General features: G+C 40.7%; 1 protein-coding gene across 2 annotated transcripts in view; it reads right to left on the reverse strand.

Annotated features, from left to right (window-relative positions):
* MAGI3 (membrane associated guanylate kinase, WW and PDZ domain containing 3) overlaps nt 1–18895 on the reverse strand; it is a 300568-nt gene extending 281673 nt beyond the window's left edge. For both annotated transcript variants that reach the window (XM_006865901.1, XM_006865902.1), the window contains exon 1: nt 18580–18895. In XM_006865901.1, coding sequence (XP_006865963.1) covers nt 18580–18895 — 316 coding nt within the window. The remainder of the gene's footprint in view (nt 1–18579) is intronic.
* Between the last annotated feature and the right edge of the window lie 448 nt (nt 18896–19343).

Genomic DNA, 19343 nt, shown 5'->3' on the forward strand with positions numbered 1-19343 from the left:
AAAGAAGTCTATTTTTAAGTGGCCCAAAGATGAGTTGCAGGTAATAATTTTAATTCTGTCTATTAGTATCATCACAAACGTAGCATGTAAAGTAAAACTAATTGCATGTATTGAATCCTATGTTTCTGTTTAGTTACAGAAGTTAAAGAATTAAACAGATGCCCTTTTTTTCCCTCCAGTGAAGATTCCTACAACATCTCCTGATGTAAAAACTATGGACAAGAAAGGGACTTTCCAAGTGGTTTGTGAGCATTGTAGTACTTTTACACACCTAGTCATTCAGGAATGATGGATTCTAGCAGTAAATTTATGTATTGCTAAGTGTGGCTGTCCCAATGTTTAAACTGAGACAACTCCACAAAAGCACAGAGAAGATTCTGATATCTCCTTTAGTCTTGGAAGGGCCCAAGACCTGGAAAATGACCACAGATGAGTGTGACCTTTTAGTATCATTTGCATAGATCCTTGCGTCACCACCAGTGACACAATGAAGAAAAATAGTACTTTATGAAGTGAAACATCTGCAAACAGCTGGCAATAACCCAATTATACTTGGATCACTTAGTATTTTTTACCATCATAAACTATTCCAATATTGTTACTTTAATAAGGGGTTTCTCAAAAATTAAAAGTGCTAATGAAATTCTCATCCTAATTATTATAACACTTTTAACAGTGGATTGTTGTTGTTGTTAAGTATGGTCAAGCTGATTCTGATTAATATACCACAAATAGACATTTTTTCCTTCTTTCAGTGAGCAAGATACTATCCTAAGAGATTATTGCCTTTTCAAAGTGCATAAGCTTTCTCCAGTCTATTCTTTTTTAAGATGATTTTAAAAGAGATGTGGTTTGGCTAATGAAAAATATTCCAATGTGAACCTCTAACTCAAGGGTACCAAATAAATACTAAATATTATTTATCTTAAGATCAGGCTTCTGGAATATTTCCAAGTCTATAAATAGAAAAACGCATATACACATGTTCTAGGGGTAAAGAGCTGCTCCTGAATATCTAAGCAAGGGCAAACATAACAGGAAAGACAAGAATGCCATCCTAAAATTACACTTGACCCCCCTGAGATTGGACAATCCAGAATGGAGACATTAAGGAGCACAGCAATTGGCTAGCAGAATCTATACAAGGTCAGTTTTTTGTTGTTTTTTTTTTTTTTTCCCTTTGGAAAGCAGAGAAGCGTGGGAGAAGCAATCAGAGTAAAGGGAAAACAAAACTGGAGAGATGAACAGAGAAAGGGCAGGTGATCAAAGGCAGCAGGGAAGGCTGAGGTTGTGAGCTACAAACACAGACAGCCCAGCTCTATAATTTTCACCTGAACAGTCCCTAAAGGCATAGGCAGGAGCTACAGTAGTAAGGTACCACCTACGCCCCAAAATTCTAGCCTTCAGGCTTAGGACATGTATATGGTAACAAGCTTCCCTATGTAAATCAACTACAGTAATCTGCGTAATGCTTATGCATAAAAATAGCACAGAATTTTTTTTTAAGTTTTATAAAAGGCATCCTTCAATAGAGTTTTAATCGGCTTCTAGTGTAAGATGGAAATTTTCATGTATCACGCATCTCCTACTATTCTTTACCTTCCTTACCCCTGGCTCTATCCCAGAAACTCTTAACCACTGAACACACTCTTGATAAACACAGGTATGTACATAAATACATCATGCATACATAAATCCACTGCTGTCAAATCGATTCCAACACATAGCGACACTTCCGGAAGAGTAGAACTGCCCCACAGGGTTGCCAAGACTTTCTTCAGGCATCAGCTTTTTCTGCTTACTCTGGTTTCTTCACCCATCATATCAGTTGGCACATGGTTTATCATGATTTCTCCAACCTTGACTCTCCCTCCCCGCTCCTACAACCAGTGTTATGCTTGTTCTTGTTGTTGCTGTTAAGTCAGTTCTGACACACAGTGACTCTGGGTTTTTGAGGAGTGCCTGGTAGGTTTGAACTGCCAACCTTGCTTATCCTACAGTTCCCTACCAGGACTCCAGTGTTATGCTTCTCAACTCACTGCCATGCAGTTGAATCTGACTTACAGTGACCCAGTCTCTGAGGCTGTCAATATTTATAAGCACAGAAAGTCCCATCTTTCTCCCACAGAGTGGCTGGTGGGTTTGAACTACTGATCTTAGCAGTCCAGTGCTTATCCTACAGTGCCACACTAGAACTCCAGTGTTATGCTTAGTAAATGCTAATAACGACTCCTACCAGAGCCCGCAGTGACTTTCACTGAACGCAGAGCTGGGAAGAGATGTGCAGTAGCATGTCATTAGGTAGTATTTCTGCCATACAGATATAATAGATATAATGCACAATGTGGCAAAATAATTGCTGTTTTGTTAATTGCCATTGAGTCGGTTCCAACTCATAGCGACCCTATATACGGTTTTCAAGGAGGGGCAACTGGCAAGTTTGAACCACCGACCTTGGGGTTCAAACCCACCTTAGGGTCCAGTGATAATCCTACAGCGCCCCACCAGGTCTCTTAGTAAAATAATTAAGAAGTGAAAAATTTTGAGTATTTATTACCTCTGTTGTTGATGTAGCTTATTTCATTGTAATTTTATACAACTTAATTTTTAATACTGATAAAAATCAAAGATTATAGCCTTCAGTATGGGTTGCACCTCTATGTAAAGAAAACAAACATACTCACCACTGCACTAATAAATAACATCATGATAAGTGGAGATAAGATTGAAGTTGTTAAAGACTTCATTTTGTTTGGATTCACTATCAACACTCATAGAAGCAGCAGTCAAGAAATTGAATGAAGTATCACTATATTAGGCAAATCTGCAGCACAAGACCTTTTTTAAGTGTTCAAGAGCAAAGCTGTCAGTTTGAAGGCAAAGGTGCACCTGACCCAAGCCAGGGTATTTTCAATCACCTAATATGCATGTGAAAGTTGGACAGTGAATAAGGAAGACCACAGAAAAATTGATGCATTTGAGTTATGGTGTTGGAGGAGAATACTGAAAATACCATGGAGTGCTAGAAAAACAAACAAATCTGTGTTGGAAGAGGTACAACTAGAGTGTTCCTTCAAAGCCAGGCTAGAAAGACATCATCTATTATTCTTTGGACCTGTTATAGGAGGAACCAGTACCTGTAGAAGGATATCATGTTTGGTAAAATGGAGGGTCAGTGAAAAAGAGAATGCCCCCCAATGAGAAGGACTGGCACAGTGACAGCGGTGATGGGCACAAGCTTAACAACGACTGTGAGCATGGAGAAGAACGGGGCAGTGTTTCAGTCTGTTGTGCATTAAGTCACTATGAGGTCCCCAGCCGATCTCCTCCCTCCCTGCCTTCTTCGGATGGCAGCTGTTTATGCTGGACGTGTGGCCAGAGACGGGCAAGGATCACGTGGAACCTCGGCAACCTAAGACAGAGCCATTGCCATGCTGCAATGAGTTTCAAGGACTGGTAAGACTGAGGAATTCGCACTGACCACCTAAGACAGGCAGCGTCCCTTAAACAAACAATAAATAAGGAAGAATCTGATGCAGACCGTGCAGACCCGGTCAGGAGGTCAAGTCACTGTGGGCCCAAGCGTTGCTGACCATCCAAACCATAGGCTCAGAGGATCAGACTTTAGCCACCTAGCAGACATAGCAAAATGTCCCTTATCTGATTATTCAGTTATGCTGGTTAGTGATTCCATACATGAGCCCTGGATACCCACAGATAAATGTAAAAACCTTCCCTAAAAGCCGAGACTGTAAATTCCAAAAAGGCAAAGTTTTTCCCCCCACCCAAAAAAAAAAAAAAAAAAAGCTAAAGAGGATAGAAACTCTGTTAACTGATGGTATGTGGAGGGGATTATAATCAATGTAATGAAACAAGGTATATGAATGTTTGAATGTGAAACCGATGATGTGCCCTGAAAACTTTCACTCAATCCACAATAAAAACCTTAAAAAAAAAAAAAAAAGTCACTATGAGTAGGAACCAACTTGATGGTACCCAACAACAACAATTTTAATAATGACTGAGTTGAATCACTGACTTGCATAATTCCAAAAATTTAAGTCTCAAAAATGAGCATAGGACAGCTCCAGAGTATCACTGCACAATCCTTCTGTCAACACTCTTACCAGTTCTTACTAATTGGAATTGCTTTCCTTCTTTTCTTAACTCAGATCCCAGGAAAGGTTCCTACTGGCCCATTTATCATTTTTTAAGCCACAAAAATCACAGATTGTTGAATTGCCTATGAATTGGTTCCAATGGTTGATGCATCCTCCCTGACCTAGAAGCCTGTGGCTTGTTGGGAAGGATGAGATCAAGTGATATCACATGTGGATGCTTCAGCAACAGAGTTAATCTAATACAAAAAGTCACTGGAGATGTTAAAAGTCTATTAACCCTAAAGGTCATTTCACAAAGAGGCACCGACAGTAATGACTTGTACTGGTAAGGATTTTGAACTGGTTTGAACTGGTTCCATCATAGTCGATGGAGCCAAATCAGAGTAGACCCAAATTTATAAATTGTGGGTGTTGTTGTTGTTGTTGTTACGTGCCATTGAGTATATTCTGACCCATAGTGACCCTGTATAGGGTTTCCGAGGCTGTAAATCTTTACAGGAGCAGAAAGCCTCATCTTTTTCCCATGGAACAGCTGGTAGTTTCAAACTACTGACCTTGAAATTAGCAGCCTGATTCGTAACCACTATGCTACCAGAGCTCCTTAAAATGTGGGTGTACCAGAATGATAAACAGAATGTGGAAAATTGCAGAGTGAACCCCTGGACTGAAGACTCAGAGGAGGCACAGTGAATTCTTTTAGAAGTTTGATGTATGACATTCGGTCATTGCCAGGAATGGGTAGAGTGCAGCCAGCTAGCATCTTTGAGCAGAGTACCGCTGTTTCTGACTCTAAGTTAGACAGATGTGGTTGTTATGCTGCCCTTGTTTTCGAAAAGGGAGATAAACTTTCTAGTAGGGCGTTAACCCATAATTTTTCCTCTTCTGGTTTTATCAGTATACCTACATTTTACAAATTCGGGTCCATTCCAGTTTTGTTTCAAAAGCCACAATTGAACCAAGAAGAACTGGTTTGAAGCCCTGACCAACAATGGGTTTGCAAGCAGAGGTTAAACTGTATTTAGAATTATATGCTCACCAAGATGAGCGTTCAGGCAAGGGTCAGCTGGTACTCAGTATCCACCTCCTCATTCCAAGAATGCTACTTTTCAGACTTCCTTATAGCTAGTGTTGTGAATATAAATTTGATTCTACCATCGAGATTCAGGACACAAATCTGGAAGGAAGAAGTAAAGCAAAACCCCAACAGCCCATAGCTTTTAGCTGTTTTTCAGCTAGCAAACCAGGTCACAGACATACCAGTGTCCAGTGTCCAGAGGGATGCCAGGAGCAGCAAGGACCAGACTCAACGTTCTAGGGTCTAGTCACTCGTTCATGGCCATTAAGAGAATATGGTGGTGACAGCAGTGTCTGATGTCCCCTTGATCACAGCTACAGTAGTGTTTTTTGTTTTTTTTTAACTCCACAGTTTCAGTGGTGACCTCCTGATTCCCAGTTTGTTGACTGTAGCAGAGATGGTAGCTGCCACAGCAGCTTGTTCTAAGGCATGTGGAAGTCATTCTCAGAGGTTTGGCCTAGAGCCCCGCCCTTTGAAAGATTATCAAAGCAATTCATCCCCTGCATTATATCCTTTCCTGTTCCTGCACTGAACCTGGACTGAACCTGCCAAGGAGTATATATATGGTAGACTGCAGAAAGATTTTTCATGTTTATGCTCTTGCTGTTCTTTTATAGACATACAAAAAATGCAAGCAAGACCGCCACTATACGCATTAGTCTTAGCTAATGAATATCCAATCTCTCCCAGACACTGCTCCTCACCCAGGCTAGGCCTTTGTTCTCTGCTGTGGCCAGCTCAGTGGGTCTCAGACATCTACGTCCTGTATGCAGCAGAAGCACAATTCCTCCCTTCAGTTATGTCAACACTTATTCAAACCAGACAAAACTCAGGGGCCATGAATCAAAAGAGTCCCTGAAGGGTCATCTACCACGTATCTGTGCACTCCCTAACCCTAAAAATGACCTTCTTCCTCCAACTGTCTTCTTGTCATGCCAGGGGAAAAAATTAAAAGTTTAGTTAACTCTAACACAGACTTTTAGTATCATCCCACACAGAGAGAGGCCTGGTATGTTGCTATAGGATACACACTAGACTGCTAACCACAAGGTTGGCAGTTTAAACCCACCAGCCACTCCTTGGAAACCCTACGTATTGTTGCCATGGGTCAGAACCAGCTCGACAGCACTTAACAATAACAACATTCAGAAGGATTTTACTGAAAGAATTGTAAAATATCTATTTGGTAGGAAAAATAATTTTTCAAAGAAAAACAAGAACAGATACTTATATATAAGGCAATTATACTAACAAAAGAATCCTGGTATGGTACTTTTGGATAAGCACTGGACTGCTAACTGAAAAGTAGGTGGTTCAAACCTACCAGCCACTCCTTGGAAACCCTATATAGGGTTGCTATGAGTCGTATCCAACTTGATGGCACTTAACAACAACAATGACTATATATTGTCTAACGGTTTTGTGATGATTTCAGTCTTAGCAATAGGCTACCCCATTACGTAAGACAAAAAAAAAAAATGCCCTGAAATTTTGTGGTATGTAATAATGATTAAAATCCATTCTTGTGCTCTAGCATCTGGGTTGCACTGCCTCCAATCACACTGTTGTTGCATGCTGATGACCTAACACTCTGAGTCTTCTGCATTATCCTTAATTTAAAAAAATGCAGAGTTCATAAAGAGACAGAACATGTTTAACAGGCTAATTCTTTTCTCACTAAGTTTCCACATAAACTAGAAGACAAAGCAATGAAAGGAACCAGATTACCTGGGTTCTACTTCCAGCTCTGCCAGGTGCATGCTATGACTCTGAACAAAGTTATCTGCCCTTGCTAAATCTCAACTTATTGCAAACTAAAGAGATTGGTTGGGTTGCTATGGTCCCTCTTCCAGCTGAGTGACTGACTATAAGCCCAAACAGAAAACATAGCTGTACAAACACTTAAGAGAGGAAGTGGTGCCAATACTCTAACAACCTGCTTTAACTGCCTCTTCAAAGGATCTCCTCACTGTGTAATACCTGAAGCCTGGAAGAAGAAAGTCTACTTGAAAACAACCAGTTTTTCTTCTATCTAGCTTGGCTACATTCTATTTAAACAAAGTACTTTGAAAGGAGTCTTCATACTTTATTGGGGGGGGGGGCGGGGGGGGGCAGGGTGCCCATTGCCATCTTGTCTCATAGTGACCCTACAGGGCAGAATATAGACTCCTGGTGTGGTGCTGTAGGATAAGTAATGGCCAGTGAACCAAAAGGTGGCAGTTCAAACGGACCAGCTGCTCATCGGAAACGCTGTACAGCATCACTATGAGTCAGAGTTGACTCAATGGCACTTACCCAACAACAAGGCAGAGAAGAATTAAACCCACAGGGTTCCCAAAGTTGCTACCTTTATGCAACCAACCTGCCTCATCTTTCTCTCACAAAGCAGTTGGTGGGTTTGAACTGCCAATCTTTCACTTAGAAGCTAAGTGCTTAATCACTGTCACCAAGGCTCCTTGCATACTTATAAAATACTCCTAATTCCAAAATGATTTCTTCCTATTCACCAGAACATTTTATAGGTGGTGATGGTGGTGGTGTTGGTATGCCATGGAGTCAGTTCCGACTCATAGTGAACTTGTATAAGATTTCCAAAGCAGTAAATCTTTACGGGAACAGAAAACCTAATCTTTCTTCCAAGGAGCGGCTGGTAGATTCAAATTGCTGACCTTGGGTAACACTATGCTACCAGGGCTCCTGATGTTCTAGGTTACTTGTCTCAAAATAACTGTGCTAACAAAGATTACAAACACATTCCTGGTGAGTGAATTATAGAGCAAGTGGACAAAACAAGCCACAAAAACAAGGTATTGTTTTCAGTATCAAGTATACGTTCACAAGTATTTTTTATTTACCTGTAAAATACCTGAGCTGTTTTTACATATAGCTGCTGAAAAATTATCTTACAAGTGTAGAAAGAATTAAAACTAATGTTCCAATTCATTTGTAATTCTTGGGGATAACTATTTATCATGAAGGCTCATTTTATAGATAAGCTATACCACCAACAACTTTATTTAAAAAGAGAACCAAGGAATGCAGCTCTTATTTTAAGTACTTGCCCAAGGTTTGACCACATTTGAAACCCACTCAGACAATTCAGAAGTGTAGAGTTTTTCCATTGGATGGAGAGACTGGAAGTAATACAGGTATTTTTCAGCCATCATAAGCAGTGTATCTACAGACAGCTTCTTCATTTCTTCATCTGAGCTTCAGTGTGTTAATTTCTCTGAACCGGTTTTCTTATAGTTAAAGAGAGATAATAATGCCACACTCATAAAGAATAACAATATCTACACTTCGTTACAGAAAGATTTTTATACAGCCACACATGCTTATAAACAAAATGAGATGTATGCAATGTCCTGGCACATGGTTGTTTCTCAGTAAGTGACTGGCAGTGTTAACAGAACAAGTCCCCAGATCAGAATATGCCTACTAGACTTAGAACAAGGTTGTCTGAACTTTTAAAAGAGTTGCACCAAAGGGAGGATGAAGTATCATTCACTCATCAGCACTACATTGTTTTAAGACAGTTCTAGTTAGCAAATGTAACTGTTTACAAGAAGTTAAGATTTTCATTAGCATGTGCATTCCAACGTAAACACTGAAATTAGTGAATAGAATCCTTAGTTAAAATTCAGTAATATTTTGACAGATGTTCTTCTGCCAAAAACTACCAACTTGGGTTAAGATATAGTTATGTAAGCAGAAGAAAGAGATACTATGTTATTTTAGGAGATTCAATGACTTAATTAATACACAAATTAATTTGTGAGAATTCTAGTTCTATAACAGGCTTTCTAGTACGGTGCTACAGAATAAGCACTGGGCTGCAAGGTCGGTTTGAACCACAAGGTCAGTAGTTCAAAATCACCAATCACATCTCAGAAACCCTGTCTGGGTGGCTGCGAGTTGGAACCGACTTCCAGAAGCAGTTCTTTTTCAAGCATGGTCTAATGACCTCTAAAGGGACATAAATTAATCCAAAAGTCCGTGCTATGAGTCTTATTTGCAAAATTCATATAATTCCATTGATCCTTTTTACATAAAGTACATTATGTATTTACTGTACATAAGTAAGTGTATTTACTAATAACCTACCAACATGTAACATTCACTTGTTGCTGTTGTTAAGTGTCGCTGAACCTGGTCTGACTCACAGAGACATACATATGAACAAACACTCCCCAGTCCTGTACCATTCTCACAATTGTCATGTACCAACATTTAATAGTCACTAAAGGATCAGACGACGTATTGCATTGGGTAAATCTGCTGCACAGGAACTTTTTAAAGTACTGAAGAGCAGAGATGTTAGCTTGAGGACTAAGGTGCGCCTGACCCAGGCCATTGTGTTTTCAATAGCCTCATATGGATGTGAAAGCTGGACAGTGAATAAGGAAGATCGTAGAAGAATTGATGCCTTTGAGTTGTGGTGCTGGAGGAGAATACTGAAAGTGCCATGGACTGCCAAAAGAACCAATAGATCTATTTTGGAAGAAGTGCAGCCAGAGTGCTCCTTGGAGGCCAGGATGGCTAAGCTTTGTCTCTCCTACTTTGGACACATTGTCCGGAGGGAACAGTCGCTGGAGAAGGATGTCATGCTGGGTAAGGTGGAGAGTCAGAGAAAAAGAGGAAGACCCCTAACGAGATGCATTGGCCAGGTGGCATCATTGAAGGACTCAAGTGTGGCAGCAATAGTGAGGTTGGCCCAGGATCGGACATTGTTTCGTTCTGCAGTGCATGGGGTCACTATGAGTCGGTTCCGACTCGATGGCACAACAACAAAGGATTCCTGGTGTGGCACTATAGGATCACATGTTAAAGCCCCAGTTGCTGAATCAAACAACAGCACGTAACAACACAATAAAAAAAGGAGTACTAGTGTTGTGCTGTAGGATGAGCACTGGATGGCTAAATGCAAGGTCAGAGATTCAAATCTACCAGCCACTCCCTGGAAATCCTATACAGGCTCACCATGAGTCAGAACCAACTCAACAGCACTTAACAACAACAAAGGAACCTTGGTGGCAGAGTGGGTTAAGTGTTTGGCTACTAACCACAAGGTTAGTATTCAAACCCACCAGCCACTCTACAGGGGTAAAAAGATGAGGCTGTCTGCTCCCGTGAAGATTACAGTCTTGGAAACCCTAAGGAGCAGTTCTACTCTGTCCCGTAGTGTCGCTAGGAATCCGCATCCACTCAATGGCGGGGTTTTTTGGTTAAAAGTCCAACACTTGGTTACAACACTTGGAAAAACTGTAAAACTTATACTGTGTAGGTTATACATAAAAAGAAAGCTGATATTCAAATTTTTATGGCTTCAGAGTTGAAGCCATGAATATAGTAATAAGAATATAAAAATAGTATGACATAACATTCAGAGCACAGTCTTCCCTTTCAATTTTCTACCTCTACTCAAAGTATCTCTTGTTGCCTAGTGAAGACACGAAAATCTTAAACAAAGGTGGTCAAATTCTACAATGTCTGACAAGTAACTTTTTTGGTGATTAAGCAGATACCACATTATAATACTTAAGTAGTGTTTCAAAGTTAAGAGTCAGAAGAGGGTTTATGCATAACTTCTATGAGATCATCGTTAAAAGGTATTATTAGAGAACCCTCATAAATAATATGAGCGTGATAATGATGCTGTTTCAATTTATGTTTAAGGACCATTGTTTTAAAAAACAAACAATTTGCACTGCAAGTAGTATAAATTTTCATTTCCAAAATGATAGACTAATATTAAGTTTACGAAACTACATTGTTTAACTAGATTAATAATTGTTTTCTCAGTGTCAAAGATAATTAAATGACCCCCCAAAAGTATTCTATCTATTAAAGAATAAATAGTGCTGATCAAGAAAATTTTGTATGATGTAAAAAACATAAAAATTGAAACTTACAATCAGTACTTTAAAATTGTATGTATTAAGGTACTAGCTTGACAACTTTAAAAAAAATCAGTATCTCTTTTTTGATGACAATTGTGTACTGCTGATAGCTTCAGAGTGTTGTTGTTGTTAGGTGCCACTGAGTCGGTACTGACCCATAGCGACCTTATGCACAGCAGAGTTGTTGTTGTTGTTGTTATGTGCCATGGAGTCAGTTCCGACTCATAGTGACCCTGTACAGGGGATGTAAATCTTTACGGGAGCAAAACGCCTCATCTTTCTCCCGCGGAACAGCTGGTAGTTTCGAACTGCTGACCCTGAGGTTCGCAGCCCGATTCGTAACCACTAGGCTACCAGAGCACAGCAGAGTAGGAGAGATTAAATGTTTTTAAAGAGGCTATTTCCTGGAGAGCTGTCTCCACAGCATCCCACCTTTGAGGAACTGCCCCTCCCTTCTCTCCTGAGGTTTGGGTTCAGAATCAATCATACTGTGCTGTCCATACCCAGCTGCAAATGGACATGCCACCCAGACCTGGTCCATCATGGAACCTGGTTGCCGTCTCTCCACAGTAATTGATCCAGGAGATGGGAATAGGGCCAGAGTTCCTGCATGAGATTTGTTATTGTACTCTAAGAAAGACGTTGTGGAGCTTTACAAACCGTTTATGATGTGGGGGTTCAAAGTAGCCTTTCCTGTTACACTGAGAGAGCCTAACTGAAAAGGAAGCCAGCCCAGGAGGAAAACAACCCAGTAATAGACCTGGAGGCCATAATCTGAGACAGCAATATAACTGTTACTGATCTATGCCTGAATTTTCATGTACGCAAGCCAATGCATTGTCTTCTTAGCTTCAGTTAGTCTCAGTAGAGTTTCTGTCATTGGCTACAGAAAATACAGATAATAACATGTGACTTCTACCCTGCTGAGATCTAAGTTACACATCACAGTATACCTGTTACAAATTGGTAAACATATGCTGAGAGTAACATTTTTCCAAGAGTATTACATTAAAGTGAATTTTTGAAGTTAATTTATTGGGGGTAGGGGACTAAGCCAACTTTGGTTGGTTATGTGCCGTGGAGTTGGTTCTGACTCATAGCGACCCTGTACAGGGTTTCCGAGGCTGTAAATCTTTATGGGAGCAGAACGCCTCATCTTTCTCCCGTGGAACAGCCGGTAGTTTCAAACTGCTGACCTTAAGGTTCGCAACCCGATTCGTAACCACTACACTACCAGAGCTCCTTAAGCCAACTTAGATTAATTATATATGATTAAGTTCAGAAAATAAACCATTTATTTATAAAATACTATTTTCTTCCTCCCAGTATAGCATTTTCATCTCACAAGCCAAGTCTACTTTTGTTAAATGTCATCACATACAGTAAAATACCATTTTCAGTCATATGTAATTCCCAATCAGAACAACTATGAGAAAACTTCCCTAAAGCAAGAAAAATAATTACGTGTGCTTAAAAATCTCTGCAAAAAGGAGCCAAGAGACTATAAATGCCAGAAGCATTATTTTGTTTACCAAAAAAAAGGTCCTGTAATGAGGCTTTCTGCTCCTGTAAAGATTTACAGCCTAGGAAAGCCTATACAAATCGCTACCAATTGGAACTGACTTGGTAACACACCACCTCCACCACCGGTATTTAATCAAACTACGGCAACTGGCTGCAACATGGGATGGAAATGCGATACGTAGGACTCATCCTAACATGCTGTAATACTGTATTTTCTGGATAATTAAGGGGAGCATGGTAACTCCATCGGATAAGCATTGGACTGAAAATCACAAGGTTGGTGGTTCAAGGCCACCAGCCACTCCACAGGACAAAGATGAGACTTTCTGCTCCCACAAAGATTTAAAGCCTTAGAAAACCCTATATAGGGTTGCTGAGTTGGAACCAACTTGATGGTACTTAACAACAACAACATGGGTAATTAAGGAGCTTTTTTTTTTTTTTCCTTAAATGTTTTATTGTGAATTATGTGATAGTTTACATGGGAGAACATTAGTTTTACATTCATTCTATCGTATATATCGTCTCATTGTCATGGTTACAATCCCCTCCATGCAATCCTTCCCCCATACTCCCTAGGTCTTCAGCACACAGTCGCTTTCCCTCTCTGGATCTAAAGTCTCCAGCTGCTCCATCGCTCCACATCATCATCTCTGGCTCCATTTCAGGCATCACTGCCTCTCTGGGTAGGGTCCCACTCTCTGTTCTTCTCCCTTGATGGTCCTAGGGACCTCCGCTCCTAGACTGAAAAGTTAATCACTACCCTCCTTGCTATAAAACGTCTACCTTTACATTTCCAACCCTCACAATCAGTCCTGATAACAATCATTCACTATTGTATCACAAGAGAAACGTCTGCATTTCATTGCATCAGCCCCCCCTAGTCAGATTGAATACTACTCATGGAGATTCTACCTTCCTCCAGGCCCTCTGGATCTAGGTTCCCTCTTGAAATTAAGGAGCTTTTTAAAAGATAATTTTGTTTGTATTTGAGTTTCTCCTGTTTGTAATAACGTGAAAACCTAAATGCTTCTTAAGATGCAACTTTACAATTACTTTTTAGAACAGGATGCTATGCAGACAATTCATTAGTCTGGTTTTCATCAGAATTCGTACTAAAACTTACTTTTAAAAAAAACCCACTGCCAAGGAGCTGATTCAGACTCATACTGATGATATATGTAGGTTTCTAAGGCTGTAAATCTTTACAGGAGCAGATAGCCTCATCTTTCTCCTGAAAACTTACCAAAAGAGTTTTAAAAATTGGGAGAACAGTGAAGCAGGTAAACCCTTACTACAGGTGTTTGTTACTAAGGCATCACTAAGCTCCACTCAACTGTGAGCATCCTAAACACAGAACTCCTCTCTTACTCACTGTTGTACCCCAGTGCTAGAACAGGGCTGGCACATGGTAGGTGCACCACTCATTCATTGCTGAGGGAATGAATGTGTGCCAACGGTAGTATGAGTAATAGTACTTTTTATTTTCTCTTAGAAGGTAAAATAAGCACTTTTTCTTGAAAGACATTCTGAATAATGTTTGTTCTCCAAGGAGAAGTTGTTGTTGTTAAGTGCCGTCGAGTCGGTTCCGACCCATAGCGACCCTGTACAGGGTTTCCGAGGGTGTAAATCTTTACTGGAGTAGAAAGCCTCATCTTTCTCCCACCCAAGGAGAAGTAGAGCAACCAAATTGCCTCTCTGTCTCTTCTCCCATAAACAGATCTTTCAAACACCAGCCTCCAAACTACTGAAAATCTTGTCTTTTCAAAGTCTTCATTTTAAGGGTAGTAATTCTTCCTATAAACATAAAGTATCTCAAGGAAACTTTTCTCAAAATGTCTGGAGAAAACCACAAATAATTAATTAATTAAAGGTGAAATCATCCTATTCTTCACTATCAAAACATTTGTCCTGTAATATTTGTTTCTCATGACTTTCATCTCTAGGTAGTAAAAGACCTTGTTGTTGTCGTTAGGTACCATTGAGTCGATTCCAACTCACATAGATCCTGTTTAGGGCGTCTGAGGCTTTAAAACTTTGCAGGAGCAGAAAGCTGCATCTTTCTCCTGAGGGGTGACTGGTAGGGCAACTCTGTGGTTCACAGCCAGTGCTTACCTTATGGAGCCACCACACTCCCAGTAAGAGACTTAGTGTTGATGAATGCAAAGTGTGCATGATAACGTAGCAGGCAATGATTCCATGTTCTTGTTGTATGGACACTTAATCTCTGAGATAAAAGGCACATAATTTACCACCAATAAAATATGCCTTTAAAGGTATACAAAGAAGCAAATATTTATATATTCCAACAAACTCTGCACATTAATAGTTGGAGGAATTTAGAACTAATGATACTTGTGTCATTAATCAGAATAGAAATTATTTTAGAATATACTCTGAAGTGAAATCAAAGAAACAAATCCTGGTCACAGGACTACATCATGGAACAGTTTCACCAGAGGTACAAAGTTCAACTTTCTTCATTATTGGAAAATACAAAGTTCAAATTCAAAAGACAACTTTTTTCTATGCAGAAAAATAAATGACAGGTAGGAAATTAAGAAGCAGCGAACTAGTTCAGCCAAGCAATAGGGGGAAGTAAAGATTCTTCCAGTAGCTGGGAAAGTACTGACTCCTAAGCACTAGGAGTCCATTGATAGTAAAGCAATAAGAAACTCTATAACTCTCTCAAGAAAAGCCTCAGCTTAGGAATCTTAAAAGAGTTACTTTAAATTATCCATTAAGCATTACAGTAAAAAGAAGAAAAAAATAAATAAAACCCCTAATCAAAGCTGATAACAGTCAAAGCCAGAAAGACTTTGTTCAGTCATCTGGTTGATGGTGCTGGCTTTGGCTGGATTCCTCTATGCATCTAGCAAAATGCAAAGAAAAAAGCTACAATGAATCAGTGCTACAACAGCCATAGCCTACAGTTCAGCTCCTCCTACCACTGTAGACTCTGGTCAGAATTTATGAGATCATTTCCTGCTAATAGTGCATCTTTTAGAAATGGTCAGATTTTACTCTTACACTGTGCTAGTTTATAAATGATATGCTATGAATATAGTCAAATAAAGAGTTACTAGTCAGACATATGGAGTCCTGGTGTGATGCTGTGGGTTAATGCGCCAGACTGCAAAGCCATTCGTTTGAACTGCAAGCTGCTCCTCGGAAACCATATACAGAGTCGCTATGGGTCGGAACCAACTCGATGGCACTTAACAACAACAACAAGTCAGACATACTGTCACGAGGGACGAGTCGCTGGAGAAGGATATCATGTTTGGTAAAGTGGAGGATCAGAGAATAAGAGGAAGACCTCCAGCAAGATGGATTGGCAAAGTGGCAGCATCAATGGGCTCAAGTGTGGCAACAATAGTGCGGTTGGGCCAGGATGGGGCAGTGTTTTGTTCTGCTATGCATAAGGTCACTAAGAGTCAGTACTGACTTGATGGCACCTAACAATAAGTCAAGACAAGAGAGAAGAATACTAAGTAAACTTTGCAATACCTTATTAAATTTAAAAAGCTATTTATCTCACAAATTTTAGACAAAAGAAAAAAGCAATGTGCTGTTCCTTTTTAAACTCCTTTACTCTGTATAGTCAAGATCAAAATTAATCATAATAGTATAAAACCTTTGTCTCCCCTGGAGACAATACTATTACTGTTCCTAATCACTCACCAAGTTCTAAAAAAAAAAAAAAAAAACTCTTCAAATTCTTAATTTCTAACATTTAAAGTCTGTGTTTAACCTGCAAAAATGTTTCCATCTTGTAACAAATGTTGTTTTTAAGCAATACCATGTAAGAAAGTCATTTAAAATAATGTCTACAATGAGACTACTAAGAAACTACAAATGACTTTTTAAAAACAATTACAATTTGCTTAAAAACAAGAGTATTCATTTTGGATGACACAGATGTAGTAGTAATCTTTAGAAATATTTGAAGTGGAGTAGATCTTTAAAAAAAATAAGTACAATTTAGATCTTGTATTACTAATGATTGTAAAATATGCTACATCCATTAATACAAATTATTCCTTTTATTTTAACTAAACTTTTAAAATAGAACAGTGTCTGTGGTTGTTGAGATTAAAAAAAAAATTCTTTCTATAAAAACATCAACTACATTCTGAGAGTAAAATATTTAATCTACACAGTTGGGGCTAATATTACTAAACACACTCTAAACTTTGAATCATCTTCTTGAATTTTATAAAAGGACTGAGCAAATGTATAACATGCAGACCAAGCTAATGTTACAGATACATCTCCACACTTTTTTAAAAGAATCACAGTAATTTGAAAATACATCAGCTTCTTCATCTATCAACTTTAAACCTATTTTTGAAAGTAACAGCTGTAACCTCATCTGTGCCTGGACTAATGAAGACAAAACACAAGGCAATGATGTAGATGTCCTCATTATTCCTTTACTCATGGGATTTGAACTAAATGGCCCCTAGACTAGTAAGTACAGTATTTTGCATATTACAGACAGTGCCTGACTGGCTGAATTATAACCCCAATGATTTTTCACAACCCTTCACATTAGGATCTCTATACATTTGAGTTAAGAAAGAATTCTGTAATTCGCAAAACTATACAGTACAGAAAAGGATGCCTAAAGTTTAAAAACTTAGTAACAATTAAAAAACACAAACCCATAAACTTGAATATGATGAAATAGTCTGCAGTATGAAAATCTTAATTTAGGACTGTAGGGCCATGTGAGTATGTGTGTGTGGAAATATCTATCATACACACACGTATCTATATAGAAACCTCAAACCATTAGTTCTGATGAAGCTCGGGGACTTATTAAGGAAACATTTCCAAAGAGAGTGGCTGAGAGAGAAAAAAACAAAGTAAGCGAGAAAGATAACACATTAAATTCTTCCCCAGGCTTTTCTAGCATTTTATGGTAAAAGGATGGACTGATTTCTTGCACAAGTCACAAATAGTAGTCCACTATATTTTGATGCATGCTATGTTAGGTACAACATAGCAGCAAAAATAGTAAGATTTTAAAATAACATTGTAATCATAATTTTCTCTCCTACAAGCATCTCAAAAACAGAACCACGTTGTACCAATACTGGAACCAACAATTCTATGCATAACAAAATACATGGAGACTAACATACTAACAGATTAATTTCACTGTATGCAGCTGATCAATGCTTTGAAACTGGCAAGTATGCCATAAACGTAATGTGCTTTGCAGCAGATCTTACTAGTATAGAAGACACCAGGGATGCATTTTTGTTGCTGTTGTTTTTTAACCCACCCCTTCAACAAGATTCAGCAAAATCAAGAGATTTACAAATGCTGTTACTCGGCTAGACACATGGGTCTTCTTCAAAAACCAGATTCTATTCAACAGCTACAAGCAAGAGCACACCACTCTGCCAACACATCACAGACCGGTACCCAGTCACCTGAACCTCCTTAACTGGTACAGTTCGGCTGTCAGGTCTGAAATGTTGCTGGTATACAGCAAACACTGAAGCAGCCTAAGCCCTCCCAGGTACACGACGTGGTTAACCTTAGCACAAGAGCCTCAATAGTAGGAACCTTTTTCCCTGGTAAGAAATGCGTTAAGACTGTTCCAAAGAAAATGCTACAATCGTAAGGACCTTTTCCACAAAGGACAGCAGAAAAAAAACAAAAACAAAAAAGGCTCTTTTTTTAGTCAAAAACTCTGCGGTGGGAAGCCAGAGCTATAAATTGAGGAAATTGGTCGCAATTCTGTGACCACTTGCAAAGCAAGCCTTGCCAAAGTCAGATCTCAGTTTTCCCCTCGGCAAAATGGGAATAACCACCGCCACTCGCTGCCCCCCTCCCTCCCCGGGTGCCAAGCACACCCTGAGGTCTAGGAGTCCCCGGGACAAGAAGTCCAGAGTGGGGAGGGGTACCTGCTCCCCGGACGCCCACCCCCGCGAGACCGGCGTACCTGGCTTCACAGTCTTGAGACGGATGGGCTCGCGAAAGTGGCGGATGACAGCCAGCGTATCCCTGTTGGTGAGCCCGCTGACAGGCGTCCCGTTCACCTCCAGCAGCACATCCCCAGGGCCGGGCGCCTTGCCCGAGACGACGCAGCAGGTGCCCCCGCCCGGCTCCTCGCGGAGCCGCCCCAGGTAGGGGAACTCGCCGCGCTCCGCGCCGCCCCGGATCTCCGCGCCCAAGTCGCCCGGGGGCCCGGCCCAGGACACCGCGCACTCCTGCACCTTGCTAAGCCAATGCTTCTTCTTCTTCAGCGTCTTCGACATTCCGAACCCCGCTGCACCATGGGGGAGACCCCGCGCGGGCGGCCGGGGCGCCGCTCCGGCCCCTGCTCAGCCTGGCGAGGGGGGCCTCGCCACCAGGAGCCCCCGACCACAGCCCGCCGGGAACCCGGCAGCCCCAAACCCGGAGACGCCCCCTGGACGCCGCTGCCGGCTGCGCTGCTCCCGGCTCGCGGCGCTCCGCTAGGGCCACCCGGATTGGGGTGAAGAAAGGAGAAGGGAATTGTCCCCGGGCGGCTCCTGAAGGGGTTTCGGGCGGGGTCACCGCCGAAGGCTGGCCCCCGGACTCCGCGCCTGAGCGGCGGGAAAGGCTGAGGCAGGGGGCGGGGAGGTGACAGGGAAGATCCGAAGCGTGAAAAATCCGTCGGGGGCTCGCAGAAGCGCGCGTAGACCCGTCGCGGGATCGATCGTGGCCGCTGCGGAGCTAGAGCGC

Source organism: Chrysochloris asiatica, unplaced genomic scaffold, assembly GCF_000296735.1.
Source record: "Chrysochloris asiatica unplaced genomic scaffold, ChrAsi1.0 scaffold00085, whole genome shotgun sequence".
Classification (NCBI taxonomy): Eukaryota; Metazoa; Chordata; class Mammalia; order Afrosoricida; family Chrysochloridae; genus Chrysochloris; species Chrysochloris asiatica.